Genomic DNA, 20,655 nt, shown 5'->3' on the forward strand with positions numbered 1-20,655 from the left:
ACAGAACACGTGCTATATGAACGTTCAAGGGGAAGAAGAAAAAAAACGAATCAGTCGAAAACCTTAGCTACGTTTGTATAATTACTGCACAAAAAAAGGAGTCGAAACCTTAGCTACGTTTGTGTAAGTTCGAGACGGTCGGTGGACTTACATGCCCACTATAATATATACCTGGCGCTAGGAGTTCAACTTTTTTGTGTCTAAACAAATCTCAGTTCAGACAGTGCAGTATTTATACATGACCAGTCATTATGTAACGTCTTTTTGGGCCAGAGGATATTGAACTGAAACAAGGTTGCAACATTGGATCGCCATTGATGCAACCGCTCTGTTTTCATGGATCCCCGCGAGACACGAAGATTCTAAGTGGACTCCCTCCTCGCCCTCAGCTACTCGAATACAAGTCTCACATTAAACAAAATTAAACACATGTATGGAAAACTGAAAACAACTCTCAAGTTCAATAAATTTCTCGACGTGACGTTTTTATTTTAATAATCCGTAAATATTGTGCTATGGTTGCCCCTGAGCTGGTTGTCTAATGATAGATAACGCTTTTAACAGGACCAATCACTATCCAATAGATAGCGCTCTGTTAGTGCAAATCGTTATCCTCTCTTTCGACAACCAGGGTCTGGGGCCCATTTCTCGATCGTCCCGAAAAGTTTTCGCGCCCGGAAAGCCGTAGCAAAATCTCAAACCTTATAATTGTGGAGCTGTTCTATTCAAATATTCTTAATATGGAGAGAGGTTCCTTTCATACAAGAAGTTTCAGGAGTATACACCTCTCTCTTTTTAGTTACAGATTAACTAAAAATGGCTTTGTGGACCCGAAAAGTATTCGGGTCTTTCGAGAAACGGGCCCCGGGGCCTGATCCGAAGTTGCGGAAAAAGCGCGATATAGCAGAGGCCTGGTACCGTAACTAGGCCTTGGCAGATTGTGCTAGCATAATTTTTGGCATAATTGGAGCAAAAAAGCATAATTTTTTAAACGAGCACTGCCACGGCATAATTGACAAATTTTAGCCCTTTTTGGAGCATAAATTCATAAAATTTAGTAAATATGGTGTATTTTCTACAGAAATAAATTAAATTTAGGTAGCATGTTCTTGCAATGCGTGTTTTAGTAACGCTAATAGTAGTATTGACTTTGTTCTGACAGGCTTAGTTACTAGGCAGCTAATTTGGACAGCTGACGGCCGAGACAAACTGCTATAAAACACAAATAAATTTACAACAACAGTTTATTTGAAAAGCATAATTTGGTGTCGTTATTGCGCGCCTCTATGTACAGAATCTACGTCATTTTGTGAGCATAATTTAGGAATTCTGGCATAATTTTGGCATAATTTGGCAAAATTTCGAGCACTGCTAGTAGCATAATATGCCACTTTTAGGAGCACAATCCGTCAAGGCCTAACCGTAACGTTAATAAATACCGAAAGTAGCGACCCCCCGCTGAAAGCCCTCCGAAAGCAGCGAGCCCAACCCCCACCCTCCCTCCCTCCCACCGAAAATAGCGAGACCAAGGTTCAGTATTATATTTACTTTTCCAATCAATAGTCGGGTTTCACCAAGTAACAGGAATGTACTAACAAGAACGTCTTTTTAAATTAAAATGGACAACTATCATTTTCAACAGGAGCGTATTAAGGTCTATTAAAAGAAACGTTTCTTCGAGCTTAAATTGAAAACTCGACCAACACACTAATATAGCAGTGCATCATAAACGAGTAGAAACAGTTTACGATGTCGGACTAACTTTCCTGACAACACGGTCTTAATTTGAAGTTTCACCCATTGACACCTAGAGATTTTTGGACATTTTTAGCATGGATAGCGGTTACATTAGCTCCAATCTACCCAAAAAGGCATTTGCAACATGACAGCACGTCTCTCTTTCCACTAGCATCGCGTTTTATAACATTTTTGCTTTGGCATTCCTTTCCTTTCTCTCCTTTTCTTATCTTTTTGCTGCAGTTGTTGACCTTCTATTGGGCTTATTTCCAGTTGAAGAATTCCGAGAAAGCATCATCGAGACGGGAAATTCTTACCACGGAGCGGCACAGGTGTAAATGGGTTAAAGTGCCCATAATGTCAAAAAAAATTTTCCCTTATCTAATTCTACATTTCACGTAATGAACTTCTGCGAAAAAGTTTTTCGATTTGGATAAAACGCAATTTTTTTAATAAGTTTTTAAAGACGTTCAAATTTGCCGCCATTTTGGTTCACCATTCGCACCAGTCTTCCTCGGTTTGAAGTGAGTCGTGACATAGGTTCAGGAACACGTGATTAGGGTCGTGACTGATCTGACTTGAAAACAAGTTGAAATTTTGCTTCAGAGTTGTCTACATTTAGTTTAAAATGCCGGAAAGGTGCGTTGCCGCTCTTTGTAACAACGTTAATGATACAGAAAACAACAGCAGCAGTCTTCATCGTAGGTTCCTGAACCTACGTCACAGGCACCAGTCACGTAGCCATTTTGAGCACGTTATTCTTGTGATCAAGGGCAGGGGTCGACCGCAAGAAAAAGATTCGTAAAAAAATTGCGTTTTATTAAAGTCGAAATTTTTTTCGCAGGTCATTAGGTAAAATGTAGAATTAGATGAGCGAAAATTTTTTTTGACATTATGGGCACTTTAAAGAACTGTTTTTACGAATTTCCGTCTTTTATTTCGTAAAAAAGAGCTCACTTGTACTAACTTCATATAACGTTTTTGCTCCCCGAAAGTAACGACCCCTCGAAAGTAACGAGCCCCAAAGGCTGCTAATTCCGAAAGTAACGAGGTTCGTTACTTTTGGAAGTTTACGGTATGATCTTACACATGCTGTAGTAAACCGGAGACCGAAAAGGCATCAAAAACTGCATTTAAATAACTATGGTTATCGATATCCCACACGAAACTCTTCTTACTACGTAAAATAAATGAATTCAAATTGACGTGCCTTCCCGTCTGTCTGACGCGCCGTCCACACTCCGTCGGAGGAATTTGAGAACGCGGTTAGGCCTACCGTCCACACTAATCCTTGCCGAAAACGCTCTTTAGACCGGAGGTGTTTCAAAATGCTGGCTTTGCGTTTTAGTGTGGACGGAAAACATTTTGAAAACGGACCTTTTCGAAAACGATGGCATCACGATAATAATGTGACTTTCCTGCCCGAGTTTTCCTCAAACACAAATCCAAAGTGACCGATTAATGTTGCGTTTTCAAATTCCTCCAGCGTAATGTGGACGGAAAACATTTGGTGCTTTTCCAGAGTGAAAGCTCCGTTTTCAAATTTCTCTGGTTTAGTGTGGACGGGACCTTAGATGACCTGTGTGTTCCCCCCAGGGGAATCCCTGACGACAACTCTGACCGTTCCCATGCCAGACTTAGCACAAACTGGGCAATCATTCTCATTTTCAATGATTACACATCCCACAAGACATCTGAATTAAGAGAAAGGCAGTTGATATTGCTTATTATTATATATTGAACTCACTATCTCTTTTCCGATTGCGTACGTAGTGACTTTTCGAAATCAGCGCCTGTGACGTCATGCGGTGCAGATTATACAATAATCATGTCAAGGACACTCATGGTCACGGGTAATCATGTAATGTACGACCGCGGTGAATGATTTCTAAGGGTAATCATGTCAAGTTCGCGCGCTTTGTTGCTTTCCGTCAGTGAAAAAGCACAAAATGCATAATAAAACAATTATTAGATTCGGTTTTTGTGATAACCAGAATAATCAAGGTAGAGGTAGGGTTTATCAGCCGAAGCCGAAGGTTGAGACTGATAACCCTTACCGAGACCTTGATTATTCTGGATATCACAAAAACCTCACCCAATAATTGTTTCAAATTGCTCGATCAAGTTATGCAACTGTTAGGGAAATGTAGTAATCTGCACTTTTCTATTAATGGGCTGTTGGAAAGTGTGAGAGCGTACTTGAATGAAAGTTTCAAATCTTGCATCAAAAAACGACAGGTGACTTGACTGTCTTTAAAACTGTTTGCTTTATTTCACGTTGACATTTTTAGGGTAACTCTTCGTCGATACAAGCCACTTTTTTCAGTTCAGCATATATTTTTTTTATCACATTCAAATCTATTATTTCGTTATTCGACTGTGAAAAAACGCACTATTATTTATTTATTCAACGTAATGGTGACGCCTCCATTAGTAGAATCAGAAAACTAGAGGCTCTTAAACAATCTTTAATTTTGGTTTGTTGGTGCGTATGCCAATGTCTTTTCGCCTGTCAGTCCAGCAAAGAGAAATTGTACCCGTTTGTGAAAGTGGACGCTTGTCCAAACTTTGTATCTACCACTGTTACTTCAAAGGAAGCCCTGGGAACGAGGCTGCGTTTCTCCATGTAAAAATTGCCGCAGTGAAAATCTAGATGCCAAAGTGATCTGTTAGTGAAGTAGTAACTCCTCATAAATGACCGTTGCCTGAAACGTTCGGTTACTATTAAATAGTCTTGGCATCTTCATTTTAAACGTATGACGATCTATGACGGTATAATTCTGCTCATGCGCAGTCTCAATAAAGATAAATTGCTGTAGAGAACGCAAGCGATTTTCATTCATCCTCCCTTCTGACATCCTAGCCTCTTTCGCATATCACTTCAATCACCTGTGGAGTTAAATTTAACGTTTTCAGTTCACAATCCAAAGACAAAGAAGAGTCAAGCCAAGTGTAGTTTTGTTTTTCTGCACTGTTTTTTTTAAAGCTCATCAATAACTATTTATTCCAAACGGTCACAAATGCCTGATACATTCTTGCACCCAGAGCCTCTCCCTCTTAGCTGGCGGGGCCTAGGCACGAGGAAAATGTGGCTCTGGAGACTCATGATTTGATTGGCTAGATCCTTGGAGTTGTTTTCCTTCCCTTAAATATTCCTGGTTGATTTCTAACTAAAACCATTCGATCACCATCTACAAAAGATCTTAGGGAAGTTTAAAAGTGGCTTAAGGGGAGAATTTTCCATGAATTCTGTTTTCCCCTTGTTTGGTATTGGTTAGGGTCTGTAGGTACTGCGTCCAAAGGGTTTTAGTATATACTCTATCTACAGAGCCACATTTTCCTTGTGTCTAGTCCCCGCCAGCTAAGAGGGACAGGCGGCTCTGGGGACGTGCTCGTGCCAAATATAGAAAATGGACCAAAACCATATTGATGTTATAACTCACGGACCTATTCAACAAATCATATGGTCACGATTTTTACGGTTCCTAGTCGAGTCCTGTTTAAGAGAAAGAACCATAGCCTATCTCTCAGAACATTCTCCTATTTTCAAACAACTCAACGCTTCCGTCTATTGGAAAGTTATTCCTTGTCACACATGGAATAACACAAAAACAAGTGATTACTGTCTACTCACACTGGGTTCCATAAGTTCTGGCGAGAGGCATCTGTTGACAGTACTGTTAACAACTTCTTCCAACATAAAGTGAACCAAACTAGCACGAAAGATAGCGAACAAGTTAAAAAACAAACAGAAACAAACGACAGCATTTTGTAGGGGTCAGATGGGCACTGTAAGTGAGAGGTTGGCTAATAATTTAAGTGCTAGCTGAGTTGTTTTTGTTGTGTCCTTGGGCACGATAGAAGGGTAAAATGGTACCAATGTCCCAAAAAGCCTCCAATGGGTTACCATTCTATACTGGGTGAGCAGTAGGTTCCCAAAGGGCTTAAAGGGACTCTAAAAAGGTATGGACACAACACAAGGAATGGTCCGAGGAATAACGCTAAACCCTACTTAATGGTGGAAAGAAAATCTGTCCTTACTTCTCGTCAGAAACGAATCTCCATAAGTACATCTGTAGGTAGTGTGTGTCCACTTGGATCTGTTGCAAACCGTATTTTCCAAACGTCCTAAGTCGTACACACTCTAGAAGAGTCTAGAACGAAAAGAAAAAAGGAAACAAAAAGAAATTGTTACCCTCAAAAAATCGACCTAAAACATCAAATCAATCAAGATTAAGTTCTTGAATTAAGGCCGAATACAGGGTTTAAATTTAGGGGTTTTTTTCAGAAAAAAGGAGAAAAACCGAAAAATATTCCATACTTTTCTTTATTACGTTCGGCTAATTTGAAACTAATACTTAACGCTCCTTTCGGAACAAGAGGATTGATATGGGTTGTTGGGCCAACATTGATTTGTCTCAAGTTTGGCCTGCTCACGTATCCTTGAGATCTTCAACATACCTTTAATCCTATTTTGACAATCCCCGTTAACACGGACACCTTGGAGAATTCCACTGAGCTGAAGATTTCGATTCTTTCCGAGAACAACTTCTGAATGTTACTGAGTAGACTAGAGTCGAACGCCGTGCTGAGTGAAACAGAAAAGAGCAGATGAACTCCTCAAAGAGAGATCAACTCCTAGTTTCTCCTTACGATATACAATGTATTGTTAAATAGTCAGGTGAGGATAATAAAGAAAATCATCATCTACGATATATTGCCTTAATGCACAGGCACAGTAAGAGGAATGGATGGATTCAGTTAAAATGTGGTGTAAAGGTTGGTAGACTATTCGCCTTGAGGTCACTCAAAACTAGACATTAAAGCACATCTCAAATGAAAGATCTCGGTTCATATACAGCCCTGGACCAGGGTTAGGCAACTTTGGCGTTCCTTAGTAGCGGTTGCAGGTGTTATCTTCTATATAAACGATCATTAGGATTGTCACGCAATCTCATCTTGCTAAAGACAAAATACTGCGTGATGAGACGGTGTTATCTTCCTTAAACACTGCGTGATTCTTCCCTCGTCAGTCATAAGACTGGAAAGATTGCATGACAAGCCTGAGCAATGTCATCCTAATAACGAGTCACGCCAGAAGATCACAATTCAGGCAGGCCACGAGAAAAAGATAGTAACGTCAGTCTCTATTAGTTACCTTGCAGTGTAACTCCACTGGTTCCGGCTTGGTTTGGATGGATAAGTGTACGTGAATTTACTAGAGTCTGCAATACAAAAAAAGACAGTATTGTACCCTCAGCTGGGATATACTGGCATCTCAGTTAATGTTATGAACGTGACAAAAAAAAAAAAAAAAACGGATTTTGCGTGACAAATCATTTTTTCGCCATAAAAGCGTGGCCATTTGGGTGTTCCCGCTACTTTTTCATTGGCTAAAAACAATCGGAAACTCTTCGGGTGTTTCAGAGAAGATTTGCCTAGACGTGTACTCGTTCGTTGACTGAGTACATCTTCCTCATAAACACGGACAGTCGGTTTTTTGAGGACAAACCTGAACTGTGAGCTTTGCGCACTCCCTCCTCGTACAACCGACCAACTTCTGTATCAATGGCTGTCACGTCTTCCACGATGCGTTTCATAACAGCGCGGACATTCCTCGGTTCAATGGTGTTCAGCCAGTCTCGTGTTTCCACGCTCTTGCGGATCATCTGTGTCAAGAAAGAAGATAACAAACGAAGTAAGTGAGCCAAATGAGCCTCTATACAACGGATGCTTTCCATTTACCAAAAAGACTGGAAATTTTGGACGGAAGTCAAATGGAAACGCCCGTTTCGATTTGTTCCGACAGGAATATTTGGGACCACTCCTGAAGGTGGCCCACTTTGATCGGTCAGACCGGTCGGAACGAAATATGCCTCTCCATTATAACAAACCGGTTCGTTGCCCTACTTTTCTTCAGTATATTTTCACTCGTGTGTGGGACTGGAGAAAGGAATAGAAAATGGCAAGAGCAATTCCTCTCGGTTGGCCCGGTTTGATCGGAAAATGTCGTTCCATTTTTCCTTCGTTAGTTCCACTGGTCTCTGGTCGGTCGGTCTGGAAAGCACCCAACATTTCCGAGTGTTGTGCTGGAACGGATGAGATCTGGGCTAACGCTCGAAAACGTCAACTGATTAAATCTAATGCATAAAAGTTCCTAGAAAGGTAAATCTAATACATACCTGGGAAATGGTCAGTCCTTGCAACCGAACGTAATGATTCAATAAGCACTGTTGAAAAGGACAACGAAGAGACTTCAATATGACTTGATATCGACAATAATCAACCCTCTGTGTAGTCTGTCCATGGACCCTCTATGTTGTCTTGAGTTCGTCGAGATCGCAAGATTAGATATTAACCCGGCGCGTGGGATATGAACGAGCCAAAACGCAAGTGGGTGAGGCTGGGGAAAGACATCGCTCGCGGGCTCGAAGAAAAATAATTCGTAGCAAAAAAAAAAAAATAAACGTCTGTGGACAGACTATCCTATTTGTGGGAAGTATAGAATGATAAAGGCCTCTGGACTCTTCCAGTGAAAATGTGTTCTTGGGAGTAGCAGAAAGTGTGCCGCCACTTACTCCCTACAATGCTGCTTAATATTTTCATAAGGAGCCCTGTTTTGATACAATGATGAATAAATTCATCCAGAAACCAGAATTTTAAAACCATATTAATCAAGACTGAACTTTGGAGAGAAAGGTTTACAAAATATCTCACACATAAGTACACATAGTTACCTGCGATATTTGTCGGGCCTCAGTGGCGAGATCTGACACGGACGTTGTCAGGCTTCCTCGTCCCAGCTCCTCGTCGACCGGAAATTGTTCGTCAGTAAGACTTAACTGGGCGGAAAGGAAAGAGAAAAAAAAGCTGTGAGTGGCTACAGAATCACGAAACTAACAAGGGCACACTGCTACGCTACACACTAGCTATCACAGAATAGATAGTGAGTAGCGTAGCCAATCAGAGAACGACAGTCGTGATAGAACGCTAGCAGATTTATACTAAAACAGGATAGATAGTCAGTAGCGTAGCCAATCAGTGAACGTCGTTCGTGAGAGAACGCTAGTACACTTGAAGATAAATCCTGGTTCACGGTAAAAACATTTGCATTCCGTCAGTTATCACTACAGGAAATTGGCTGTGAAGTGAGGATAGGAGCTAATCCTGCTGGCTTGATGTATTTTGAGTATTTTAGGGTATGTTCAGCCATCAGTATCTTTTAAAGCTTGACCCAATTATCAATTCTGCAGTGCAGGATAGATGAAGGAGATTCCACTGAAGATAAAGATAGTAATTACGGAAGAAACGCAATAAGAATAGACCCAAAGCCCCGTTGACGCAAGAATCTTATTTCGCAGCCATGTTGTTTTTGGAGATCAACTAGACAGTGATGGCAGCCGATATTTTCTCTTAGGGTCACTTAGACGAGTGTATAGCGATCGGCGAACGCGAAAGGGCAGTATGGACGAGTAGAGGGGTCTCGTCTCGCCTCATTCCCCGCTGAATTTCGAGAGAAAAACAGATTGCCAGCAGTCAAGAGATCAACAAGACTCATGATTAATGTTCTTAATTTTGTGAGCCATAAGAAGATGTCAGTAGTAAGCCAGTACATACCACATAAGAGATGGTTGACTCTTGAAAATCAAGGCATAACCTCGATAACAAAAGAATGAGAGCGGGTGGAGCTGTTCCAGAATCACAAAACTCCTGAGAAAGAAAACAGAAAGTAAATCAGTCTTCTACTGAGCCACACGATACAATGTGTAGTAAAAAAAGAGACATTCTGAACAGTGTTCGAAGTGAACTCGTTAGATTATGAAGTCATACGGTATAGTAGGCCGTGGGTAATAAGAGAATTAGAATTATACGTAATGTTTATTTAACAAATAAAGAAGCCTAAGCCGTGTATTACACTGTGATAAAACACGGCGGGCATTTGAGAACACGAGAGAAATGTAGAAAACACTCGCCTGCGGCTCGTGTTTTCTACATTTATCGAGTGTTCTCAAATGTCCGGAGTGTTTTATCACAATGTAATACACGGCTTAGGCTTCTTCATTTCCTTTATGATATAGAGGTAGTGTGGCAAAAAACATTCAAACAGGCTTTTTCTATGTTTCATACTGTGATAAAACATGGGTTTTTGACCAATCAGAGCGCGCGCAGGGTCCTATCTATATTATAAATGGAGTTGCTAATAAAAGCGATACATGTACAGTGTTCTACACGTTCAGTCACATGACGCGATGAGTGCTCTCATTCGCTCGACACTGACCTTAGCCGATTGCAGTACGTGACGTATAAACTCCACGACCAGGCCCTCTCGGACATCATCGGAACAGAAAGGTCCTCGGAAGTATGGTTTGACAGCAAATGTGATGTCAGATCCAATGAAAGTCTGGAACAAAGTCGACATAGAGAATGGTGTGATTATGTAATGTGATTGGATTTCTGGCTAATCAGTTCCTGGATATTTTCAGCCTCAGTTTTCAAGCCTGCTGTTGAATGGTTACCTTACCTGTCTGATTTATGTTTCGGCTCGAATTTACATGTATATACCACTCGTCATCTTTACCAGCGCATCGAAGAGCACAGAGCCTCTGCTATTGGCAACTGAGCACTTAACACAAGACCCCGGTCTCAAGTCCCCTGACCTGTCTAACATGTTTTCCGTGTTTAAAAAAGTCCCAAGGAAAACTGGACCGGTGTTTAACTCACGAAATGCTTTTCATTCGTGAAAGAAAACCAACACTCAAACATTAGGCGGACTCAACTCGTGCGAAAGTATTCATCCAGTAAGTTTATTCGGCACGTTTAACTACTGACACCTAAGAACTCTTAATTGGACTGTGTTACACTTCAATATAATTCTTTCACCTTTACCGCTATAAAATGACATCTCGACCGTTATTTTCTTTTCTCTACTTGATAATGGAGTCAAGTAATAATGCAGTTATTAGTATACTTTTTGTAATCAATTGTATTTCGAAATGTTTTGTTATCGAATGGGATATCCTTGCCTATGCTTACACTCGCAGTTTTAGTTTGTATAAGTAAAGGGCTGCAGACACTAAATAACCAACTGCACTAACCTTCAGGCTGTTCAGAATCAACTTCAGCTGGTTAGTAAGAGAGTTGGTCATTGTAGACAACAGCTCAGACAGGGAAGGTGGCTTCTCATTTCCTGACGGGGTTGCGAGGGACTGTCTGATATCTGTTAAACAGACTAAATACACAGGAACGTCACTCAGCTGGTTTAAAAGCTGTTATTTATGCTATAATGGAAACCAAATTCTCAACCCATCTCAGTCGCATCTTTCCTGGAAATTGTACATCAGATTGGATTACACAAATATACCATAAATTGGACAAATTTGTTGTGAGACATCATGGTGTTGTCGCGAACTTTACAGTAGAACCGTTGCATCACTAGCTTGCCGGTGCAATGTTCCTGGCAGCTTATCCCAACTTCGAGTAGTAAGTTCCAACACAATGAAAATGTTCCAACACAGCCCAACTCAACTCCGCTCGCGTTCATTGCTAAGGGCTTCCAAGCCTTACCATAGACTGTAACAGAATACTGATTGGAGATTACTTACCAGCAAAGTGCTGTCGAAGATTCTTAGCGTAAACATTCACTCTGTTATGCGCGGACCGGGCCACAATGTTGGCTCCCGAACTAGCAAAAGATAAATTACGTTTAACTTTTTAAAAAATAAAAGAAATCAGAAACGCTGTTACGTTATTGATGTGATCGAGGGAACGAAGATTCTGACAATCTCAGGAAAAACGTCGTTGATCAGGAGTCAATTTTTCTAAAGGTAACTTAAGAAAAACGTGGCGTTTGAAAAATATATTACGTGGAACTTCAATGGAGAGCTGCGTATATGCGCTAGTGAAAACCAGTCTTCACTTACAAATATACTTGTACCAAAAAAGAGGCAACCTACCGTCCCACGCCAATCCCTGGCAAAAGTTTCTGAACTGCTTGAAGTCTGCGGTGAAAGCGGTCCAGTGCTCGTACCAAAAGAACGTTATCACCAGTATCAGACTAAAGAGGCAGAAGACCATTATTGTGAGTGCTAGCCTCGTTCCCGGTACCTTTCTAAGGCCCGCTCATTTACAATAAGTTTTTCCAAACTGTACAAGTTAACTTGACCAACATGGGTTGGTGCGAGGCCAAAAGAGCGGCTCAAGACCAACAGAAGTTGAAGGCAAAAGTGAACGCCCTATGGCGCCCCCCCCCCCCCCGCCCCAACCGTCACCTCATGGGACAAAGACGACTAGATGGTGATGACAGCTAACTTACAAGGGTCAGAGCCTGTTTACTTTCCGTATTTTGGAGTATTTCACAATGATTCTCGACTGGCAGACTACACACCTCTAGTTCAATCCTGGCTTCTATTAGTTTAAAATATTCATTCATCAAGGATAGAATAAAAGTGGACAGTTTCTCAGTCACAATCTTGTCCAGTTCTTGTTGATCTTGACCATGCCTTGCAGGAGATGAAGAGGGAAGTTACAAAAATATAGCTACACAATGAGTTATTAACATCAACTTACAGCAAGTCTTAGCTTACTCATGCTACCGGAGTTAAAAAAGAGAAATGAAAAGATATTAATAATAAATAAATAACCTTTATTTACCCTCGGCAGAGTTTATAGCACAAAGGCTAGTGGGGCTGAGCAAACAAGTGAAACAGATAATTCAAATTGAACATAACATTGTTAAGAATCCCAACTGGTCGGAGGCAAACCAGTTGGCTATTTACAAGCATGGCTGAGGATCTGAACTTGGGTCTACTGTGATACAAATCCACGTCGTGGTCAGAGCAGAACTCAAACCACTGGATTGCGAGTCCCACGTGCTGACCACATGGCCACTCTGCCTCCACAGTTCAAACTGTGACTATAGAAGCACTCAACCGCAGACTTTGCTGTATAGCTGAGAAAGTACATTCAAATTTCATTCTTACTCAGCCATCTGGCGTTGAATAAACTGCTCCTTGTAGGACGCAATCACCAGGCAGATTGTACTGAGGAAACCATTGCAGCCACAGTCAATGAACTCCAACAAGTCCTTTACATATCAAACAAAACGAAAACACCATTTCTAACTATTTTAATTTAATTTCATGTATAAATACACACACATACACTGTATTATGTCAACTCAGATATCAAATACAATTTATGCAGACAGCTGAAGATGCAGCAATACCCAACAAAAACTATTTTATTGATAGCCTGTGGCTCCAAACTACTGAACGATGTGTAAATGAGTTATCTCCTCAGAGCTTTATTATCTAGCTCTCTGCACGCACTGCAGGCCTATGATGCTCCCCCATCATAGGCCTGCAGTGCGTGCAGAGAGCTAGATAATAAAGCTCTGAGGAGATAATTATTGTCGTGTACAATTCTTCATTGTAATTCTACATGTAGCTGATACCATAATAATTTGAGAGGCATGTTTTTTTGGTATATATGAGTAAGGGACTAGACTGTGAGCAGTTTATCTTTTGCTCAAAATTCTGTGGGGAAGGACACAAGGAAGAACGCAACACAAATGAGCGGTCCTATGCTCGCACGCTCAGTCGTTGTGCATTCTTCCCCACAGATTTCCGAGCAGAAGAGAGACTATTCACAGTCTGGTGAGGCACTTGCATGATGGGTGCTGCTATTGTTTCTTTTCAAAATAGTGGGATCAAAATATCAACTGTACCATTATAACAAAAAATCATATCATCTCACCATTGGCCTCAATGGTTTTGCACTTTTATCTTGTTCTTGAACTTGATTGTCTTCCTCTATTTACAGAAAAGTTAACATTTAAACCATGTGCTATTCAGAGCACCGTTTAATAATTGTCATAGAAGTCCCACTATTTCTCAGACAGTTTAAACAACAATAGCCAAAGAAACTAAACTGAAAGGTTGTTTTCTCAAGTGATATTAGGAAAACAGATGGTCGAGACTTTTAATCAGAAGCTCTAGCCAAATGATTAGAACAGTTGTTTATAAAACACATTTAAAGTATTATAATTACTACAGGCAAATTCACAAAAAGCTGATGGGTGCTTAATGATCATAATATAATAATAATCCATGGAAGTAAAGTAACTTGATAACCTTCTAAAGTGACTGATGCATCTCCTGATAACTTCAATTCCACTTGCACCTTGAGTGTCTTCAGATTTTCATCCAGTCGCTCTTGAGCACTAGAAGTCAGGATAATGAATGAGAATTTGCAACAAGATTCAGTGGATAATTTTGTCACGTAAAAAAGTCCAATGCTTGCTTTTTATACCACTAATTAGTACAACATTGCATTACTGTACAGTGGAACCCTGCCTCACGGCCACCCCATTAATATGGCCACCCTGTTATTATGACCACCTTATACCGACCCAAACAAAAGCTCAGTCAGTAATTTTCTTCATGGCCCATTGGTGACCTGATTATTGGGGCTCCACTGTACTCTAAACAGCTTAAAAAAACTTGGTTACAGATCCCCTTTACAATCTACTGCAATACATGTACTACAGGAACAATCTTGGTTACCATACTTAAAACAACCCTAAAAAGTCCACATTGCACAAGCTACACCTTGGGTTTAACAAACACACTTGTAATCATGTAAGCCTCTAGCTACATGTATTTAGTGGCTGATACTTATGATTGCACAGATTTCCAGACCTGGATGAAATCTGAACTGTATTTTATCACTTTCTTCATGGCATGACCCCTGAATCACAAATATATTTGAGAAAGAACTTTTGGGACTTGCTGCTTTTTTTATCACTGGCTGTACTGCTGAAAACACCACAGCAACGTGGATGCAGCTATTTTATCAGAGAAAATGTAAGCCTGTGGGAAGCTTTGAATATCAGTACAAATTTACTGTAAAGGACTTGTAAATCTTACTGTGCTAAGAATTCATCACACAGCTCATCAGCAGGTTCCCTTAGTTGAAGCAGTAGATCTACACATTCTGCCAACTGCTTGGGTGTTGACTATAGAAAGGAAATGAAAAAATTGAATTTTTGTAACAGCTTCCAAGGCAATACTATTGTTCAATCAGGAACTTCCTTTTAAAATTTTACACATGTTCATGTATTCGAGTTATACATACATAATGCTACGTAATCTTGTAAAAAGACACTACCTTGGATATAATAACTTGTACCATTTTCCAAGGAGGTGTGGTGTACTTATGTATGTAGGCTACCCCAGTTTCAAGTTTAGGCGAATTACGGTCACCTTGCTACCAATAAATACAAATACCATGGCTAATTCTCCTTGACTACTTTACTCTACTTTTATTATCTCCTTGTTGGTGGTTGGTGGTGAGTAGTCACTTTGCTTGGTGGTGAGTTCATTGGTGGTGAGGTTGTTTAAGCGTGGCAAGATCATTGGTGGCAACACTTCCTGGTGGTGAGGTGACCAGACACCGGTTTAGGAATATCTGACGACATTTTATGTATTTTATGCTTAGTTCAAAAAGGCATATATAGAGACTAAAACACTGAGTAATTTGTAACCTTTGGATTCCTGAGTTGTTCCCTCAGTTGAACTATCAGCTGTTTAACAATCTCATCACAGTCTTGATGAATGCCATGAAATGAAGGCATGTGGCTATAATGGTGAAGAACATCTCTTGCTTTTGTATAATACCTGCAATTATGAACAAATAACCACAAAAGGCAAATACAATATACATACACTACATATACAATGGCTTTTATCACTAATGAATTATTATCATTATTATATTATTTACTGTAAATTTCCAAAATTTACCTGACAGCCAGTCCATATTGCTTCATTTCAACACACTTGTTTAGTCTTGATGGCAACTCAAAGAGAAACTGAAGCTGTTACAAGGAAACAAAATTGTAAATATTGGAAATGTTTTGTCCCTTGCAAACTACCTGACTATGACACTGATTAAATGTAACTATAATGTTTTTTCAAATATTTTTTTAAACACACTAACTTGTAAATGTTTGAAAACCAAACAGAAAAACAAAGTACCTTTTTCAGGAGTGCATGAACGCCTGATAACTTAGTGATCTGCTGTCTTTTTCCTTGAAGGGTTCCGGTTATCTTCTCACTGAACTCTGTGATTGTCGACATGTTTGCCGCCAGCTTATCCATCTCTTCCTCCATTTTCTTGAAATCATGTTTCATCTTTTGTAAATAACAAATATGTGAAATTAACCAATTTAATGGTCAGTATCCAAATTCTCATTACTTTTCTTCATACTCTTTGAAAACGAATCTCCTGAGACAGCTGGGGATTCATTTTCACAAATTCACAACTATTTTGTGTATCAGTTACCTTCCTTATGGTGTCAGTAGCACTGATAAACTTGTTATAGTTTTCATACACCAAGGTCTGCATCTCACTGTCTAACGATCTGATTTCTACAAAAAAGGAGAATTTTTTTATAAAGTTATGGCACACACTTATATTTATATCCAGTTTATTTGGTGTGGGAGGCATGGTGGTTTAATGGTTAGCAAATAGGACAACAGATCGAGCAGTCTTGATTCAAACCCAGGCCAGGGTCGTCATGTTGTCTTCTTGGGTAAGACACTTCTATTAGCTATTCTCTCACAGAGACTCTGTCCACCCAGGTGTATAATAGGGTGCTAATTAATTGCTGAAGCAACCTGACAAAAGGCTGAGGACTAACCAAGACTTGAAAAACACTTAAATTCCAAATTGCCCTTGGGACAAGTAGCTCTAAAATTTTGCTTGCCCTGGGCAAGTCAGATTGCTCTTAATGATATACTTGGCAGACAACTTGCCTAATCCCTTGCCCATCGGGCAAGTAAGAGTGAAAAGTTACTTGCCCAGAAGGAGATTCTACTTGTCCCAGACGACCAGATGGCACTTTTTTCTAGCCCTGCCAACCTGTGATGGACTAGCACCCCATCCAGGGGAGGTAGGAATGTCAAGTTAAGTGCCAAGACCTTTGAGCCAGCAGGGCTTGAGAGACTTTACTTTTCCTTTTTCATTTCATTGGTGGCTACAATTAGGAAAAAAATCTGAATAATCAAATATTCAACAGTACATGTATTGAACATCCTTACGTTTGGAAATCTCTGTTTCTTTATCATGAAGCTCATTTAGTGATTTCTCTTTGAAAAGCTTCTCCAAAAATGCCTCAGGCTTGAAATGTGCACCATTAATGTCACAGGAATCAATAACAGCTGACTTTCCAGACTCTTCACCAACTCCATAATACATCTTGAGCATTCCACGACGCTGGCGATGCTTCATACGGGCCATGTCTCCCTCTTCCTCTGCTACTTAACAAATAAAAAAGCCTTGACTACTAAAAAAATTCTACTTAAAAATACATAATAGAGAATAAAAATTAATAAAAATACATTTAAAAAAGGGAATTTTTTCCTCGACCTATGACTTTAATACCAATATCCTATTCAAAACTGTGGTGGTTAAAAAATCCTAAACAGATTCCTTAATAGTGAAAAGTCTGTATATTAACTCTTAACTTTCCATCATCTGCTAAACTTTATTTTTCGTTGTTGTTGTTTTTTTTTCAACTTCATAGTCAGTTTATTCTTTCATTTGTAAATCCATTTTTTTTTCCATGCCCAAAGGTTACTTCATAACGGTTACCCTGTTACTAAGACAGACTGCTCAAATATCTGGTGGTATTTAGGGTGAATTTTATACTTTGCGATTGTGTTCAATCAAGTTCTATTGGGTTTAATTACTTCAGAAATCAAAGAAGATCGAACCCCCTCACTCAAATTTCTTAGCTTTCTCCGGTTCGACTGTGTTTAATTAATGAACTAATCACATCTATAACAAATTCTCCATCGTGATTAGTTCTCCGCCCACCTATTTTTCACGTAATCAGTGCACGACCACATGGGTGTCCAATTACAGGTATCCAATTTAAACTTTTTGTAATTGGATACCTGTAATGAATTGGATACCCAAGGCATGTGATTTGCACGTCAATAACTAAGCGTGCTTTAATGGTTTCCTATAGTTTGCAAAACTTATGAAAAGCGCTAGAGACATTTTCGCTCAAAAGAAGTTCTCAAAAGACCTTTCAAAATTTGTTATATAGATACGATTAATTAGTAATTCAATGGACCTCGTGTAGTACAATTCAGGGAGTAATTGTGCTTGTAATTTCAAGTCAACCTCACGCTTTGCATTCATCTGATTTTGAAATTACTCACCTGATTACTCCCTGAATTGTACTCTACTAGGTCCAATTACTATTACTAATGATACCCAATTGTTCGATTAAGTTTGATTAGGTTCGATTAAGTTCGATTACCGAACAGTTCAATTAGTAATGTAGAGTATGAGGGCTCTGGGTATTCCGCTTTGGAAGAGCTACATAACAGCTAAATGTCTATCACAGAAGCCTATAGATGAATATGAATATTATTTTCTTTCCCAATTTCTTATCAGCACAATAATGACAAAAGAATCAGAGAGAAGGACCGACTTGTGCTTTTGGGTTGGCTCTGAATTAGAAGAGCCATTTTGAATGGCTCCATGAAGAAATTTTTCTTTTATAAGTTTTTGATTTTACTAGATCAGGTAGGCTGTTGATCCAGTTCACAGAATATGCGAGGTTTCAAAACAACTATTTTTGGAACTATAACTTACAGTTTTATTAGACAAATTGGGAAAGTTTTTGTTTTAAGCTTAACGATAACTGAAATTATATTTGAGTGCATTCAATTTGTATCCCGATTTCAACACACAAGTATTCAGGCATTGGGTAATTCTTTTTCGGACAAGAATGTTACTGTCACACACCCACTAAGTCCTGTTTTCAGCCTGGGGTACTCACTCGATAAAATTGATAATCGATAATATTTGATAAAAATTGATAAAACTCAGTCAATGATATCGAAAATTGATTAAAATCGATACCAGGATTTGTTGTAAGTAATCGATAATAATCATATAATAATAATATTATAGATTACTTATCGTTGCAGGATTTGTCCGAGCTAAAAATCGATAAATTCAATATTAATCCATAAAATCAGAAGCGCTAAGTGAAAAATCAATAATTATTATCAATTTTTCACTTAGTGCTTTTGATTTTATTGATAAATATTGAATTTATCAATTTTAGCTTGGACAAATCCTGCAACGATAAGTGCGGCCAGGAAGAGCTCATAGCTCTTAAGCATGGTTAGTTATTTTATATTCTATGCTTTAATAATACACGCAAGAAGGATAAAACCAGGCAATCCAGACAAATATCTACAAATTGACCCAAAAGTGGGTAAAGAGCAGTTTATGTCCATTTCAGGTCATCAAAGCCTAAATGGGACTTATCTCATTGCTAGGAAAGTGAAAGTCAGACAATGATGCAGGACCAAGCAATAAAACATCGGCAAAGAAAAGAGTGCTGTTTAAAGAGTATCAGTTGACAGAGCTGAAGTAAGCGTATGAAGGAACAAATGACCATGCCAGCGCGGAGCTGATCATTAGATTAGCCGAAACTCTGGACCTAGAACCTCGACAAGTAAGAACAACAAGGTTTAGAAATTCCTGGTAACAACTTGATTCACAGTCCTCCTGAATTAATGTACGTAAAATGTTTTTACCTTATTCCCTATATTTTTATTTTTAGTTTAAAACTTGGTTTCAAAACCAACGATACAACTTGAAGAGGAATGACACAGTGTAGTTATCAAAAGTTTTTTACTGTTAGTACTGAAATCACAAATAAAATTGAATATTAAATACAATATGTGACCTCTCGTAAATTTACTTTCCCCCTGCAAGTGAACTCCCGCCAGATTCCCAGGCTTTGAATGTGTACAACTGTGACTTCGAAATCAGTACTGATCAATCTTAATTCCATTGTAGTGTAAATCTACAAAATCCACAATTACATGTAAAAAGTCACAATCAAACGCGGTATCAATGGATACAGGTTTTTTAAACCCAGGATATCTAATCGAATAGTTCGGTAATCGAACCCAATCGAACACCACTCGTTCAATTGCCGAACTCAATCAAACATGATTGAACTCACAATAAAATTTTGCCAATCGAACACAATCAAAAGTTTGATTAACAAACGATCGGTAATCGTGAAGGTTCGATTACCGAACTCTTGCTCGATAGGACATGAGTAACAGTCGTTGACTTTGTTTTGTTTCATTTTGTTTTGTTTGAACATTGACATTCAGTATGAAGTTATTTCTCTCTATTCCCATTCAAAAAAGGCTGACTATAACCTACGTGTTTTACTAGTTTCCAGCGTCAAGAGATACTGTCCAAACAAAATTGCATCGGATTGGTTCGATTTTGTTCGATTTTGTTTGATTGGTTCGAAAATCGAACTCGCAGCAAAATAGATGTTCGATTTGTTCGATTGCCGAACCCAATCGAACACCAATCGTTCGATTGAGTTCAATTGGATTTTTGTTCGATTTTGTTCGATTAGATACCCCGGATTTTAAAGCGTAAACTAACGAAGAAAGTCGATAAAATCGATAATTTTGAACCTAGCCAGCGTGTGAGTATCGAGTTTTATCGGGCGACCGATATCATCGAGTTATCGAGTGGTTTTCCGATATGGATTTTTATCGAGTGACTACCCCGGGTTTTCAGTCATTTCGACGAAAAATATATGACCTAAGCGACACCTGCCACACTCATTTTCCCTACACCGACTAGCACAGATATAATGGTTGATAATCTAGAGTCAGTGAACAAATCAGAGAGTTAGAAGTGCATTCTCCGGAGTTCAAAGTTGAATGCTTACCTTCAGCTTCAGCTCTTGCCTCCATCTTGAAATTTACTGTATTTTGAGGCCTGGCTGCAATGGAGAAATGACCTATGTCATGTAAGAACCAGCGTAAAGTACTACGATACGTGGTTTTCATAAAA

At 39.3% G+C, this 20,655-nt stretch overlaps 1 protein-coding gene across 2 annotated transcripts; it reads right to left on the bottom strand.

Moving 5' to 3' along the window:
• Positions 1 to 3,785: 3,785 nt before the first annotated feature.
• Positions 3,786 to 20,592, bottom strand: LOC145478401 (vacuolar protein sorting-associated protein 51 homolog). Of its 2 annotated transcripts, none has more exons than XR_014048251.1 (24): positions 20,531 to 20,592; positions 16,839 to 17,054; positions 16,081 to 16,166; positions 15,774 to 15,929; positions 15,540 to 15,613; positions 15,281 to 15,413; positions 14,664 to 14,752; positions 13,869 to 13,957; positions 13,492 to 13,547; positions 12,717 to 12,820; positions 12,122 to 12,236; positions 11,691 to 11,791; positions 11,340 to 11,419; positions 10,833 to 10,966; positions 10,016 to 10,138; positions 9,355 to 9,447; positions 8,475 to 8,579; positions 7,920 to 7,967; positions 7,250 to 7,406; positions 6,896 to 6,962; positions 6,199 to 6,325; positions 5,779 to 5,891; positions 5,126 to 5,450; positions 3,786 to 4,808 (listed from the first exon to the last, which is right to left on the bottom strand). XR_014048251.1 is itself a non-coding variant. In XM_081456420.1 (24 exons), exons 1-24 carry the CDS (start codon positions 20,553 to 20,555, stop codon positions 4,597 to 4,599), a joined length of 2,400 nt encoding a protein of 799 aa, XP_081312546.1. In that variant the 5' UTR covers positions 20,556 to 20,592; the 3' UTR covers positions 3,786 to 4,596. The 2 variants fall into 2 exon arrangements, 1 of the variants encoding a protein (XP_081312546.1); XM_081456420.1 differs by having other exon boundaries at positions 3,786 to 4,626; positions 5,372 to 5,450.
• Between the last annotated feature and the right edge of the window lie 63 nt (positions 20,593 to 20,655).

This window comes from Orbicella franksi, chromosome 2, assembly GCF_964199315.1.
Source record: "Orbicella franksi chromosome 2, jaOrbFran1.1, whole genome shotgun sequence".
NCBI lineage: Eukaryota > Metazoa > Cnidaria > Anthozoa > Scleractinia > Merulinidae > Orbicella > Orbicella franksi.

Coding starts and splice junctions, on each gene's coding strand:
- LOC145478401 (XM_081456420.1), bottom strand. CDS start 20,555: ATGGAGGCAAGAGCTGAAGCTGAAG. Junction 13,958..14,663: donor TGTGATGAATTCTTAGCACA/GTAAGATTTACA, acceptor CCTGACTTCTAG/TGCTCAAGAGCGACTGGATG. Junction 7,968..8,474: donor AGGCCCGACAAATATCGCAG/GTAACTATGTGT, acceptor CCTTTTCAACAG/TGCTTATTGAATCATTACGT.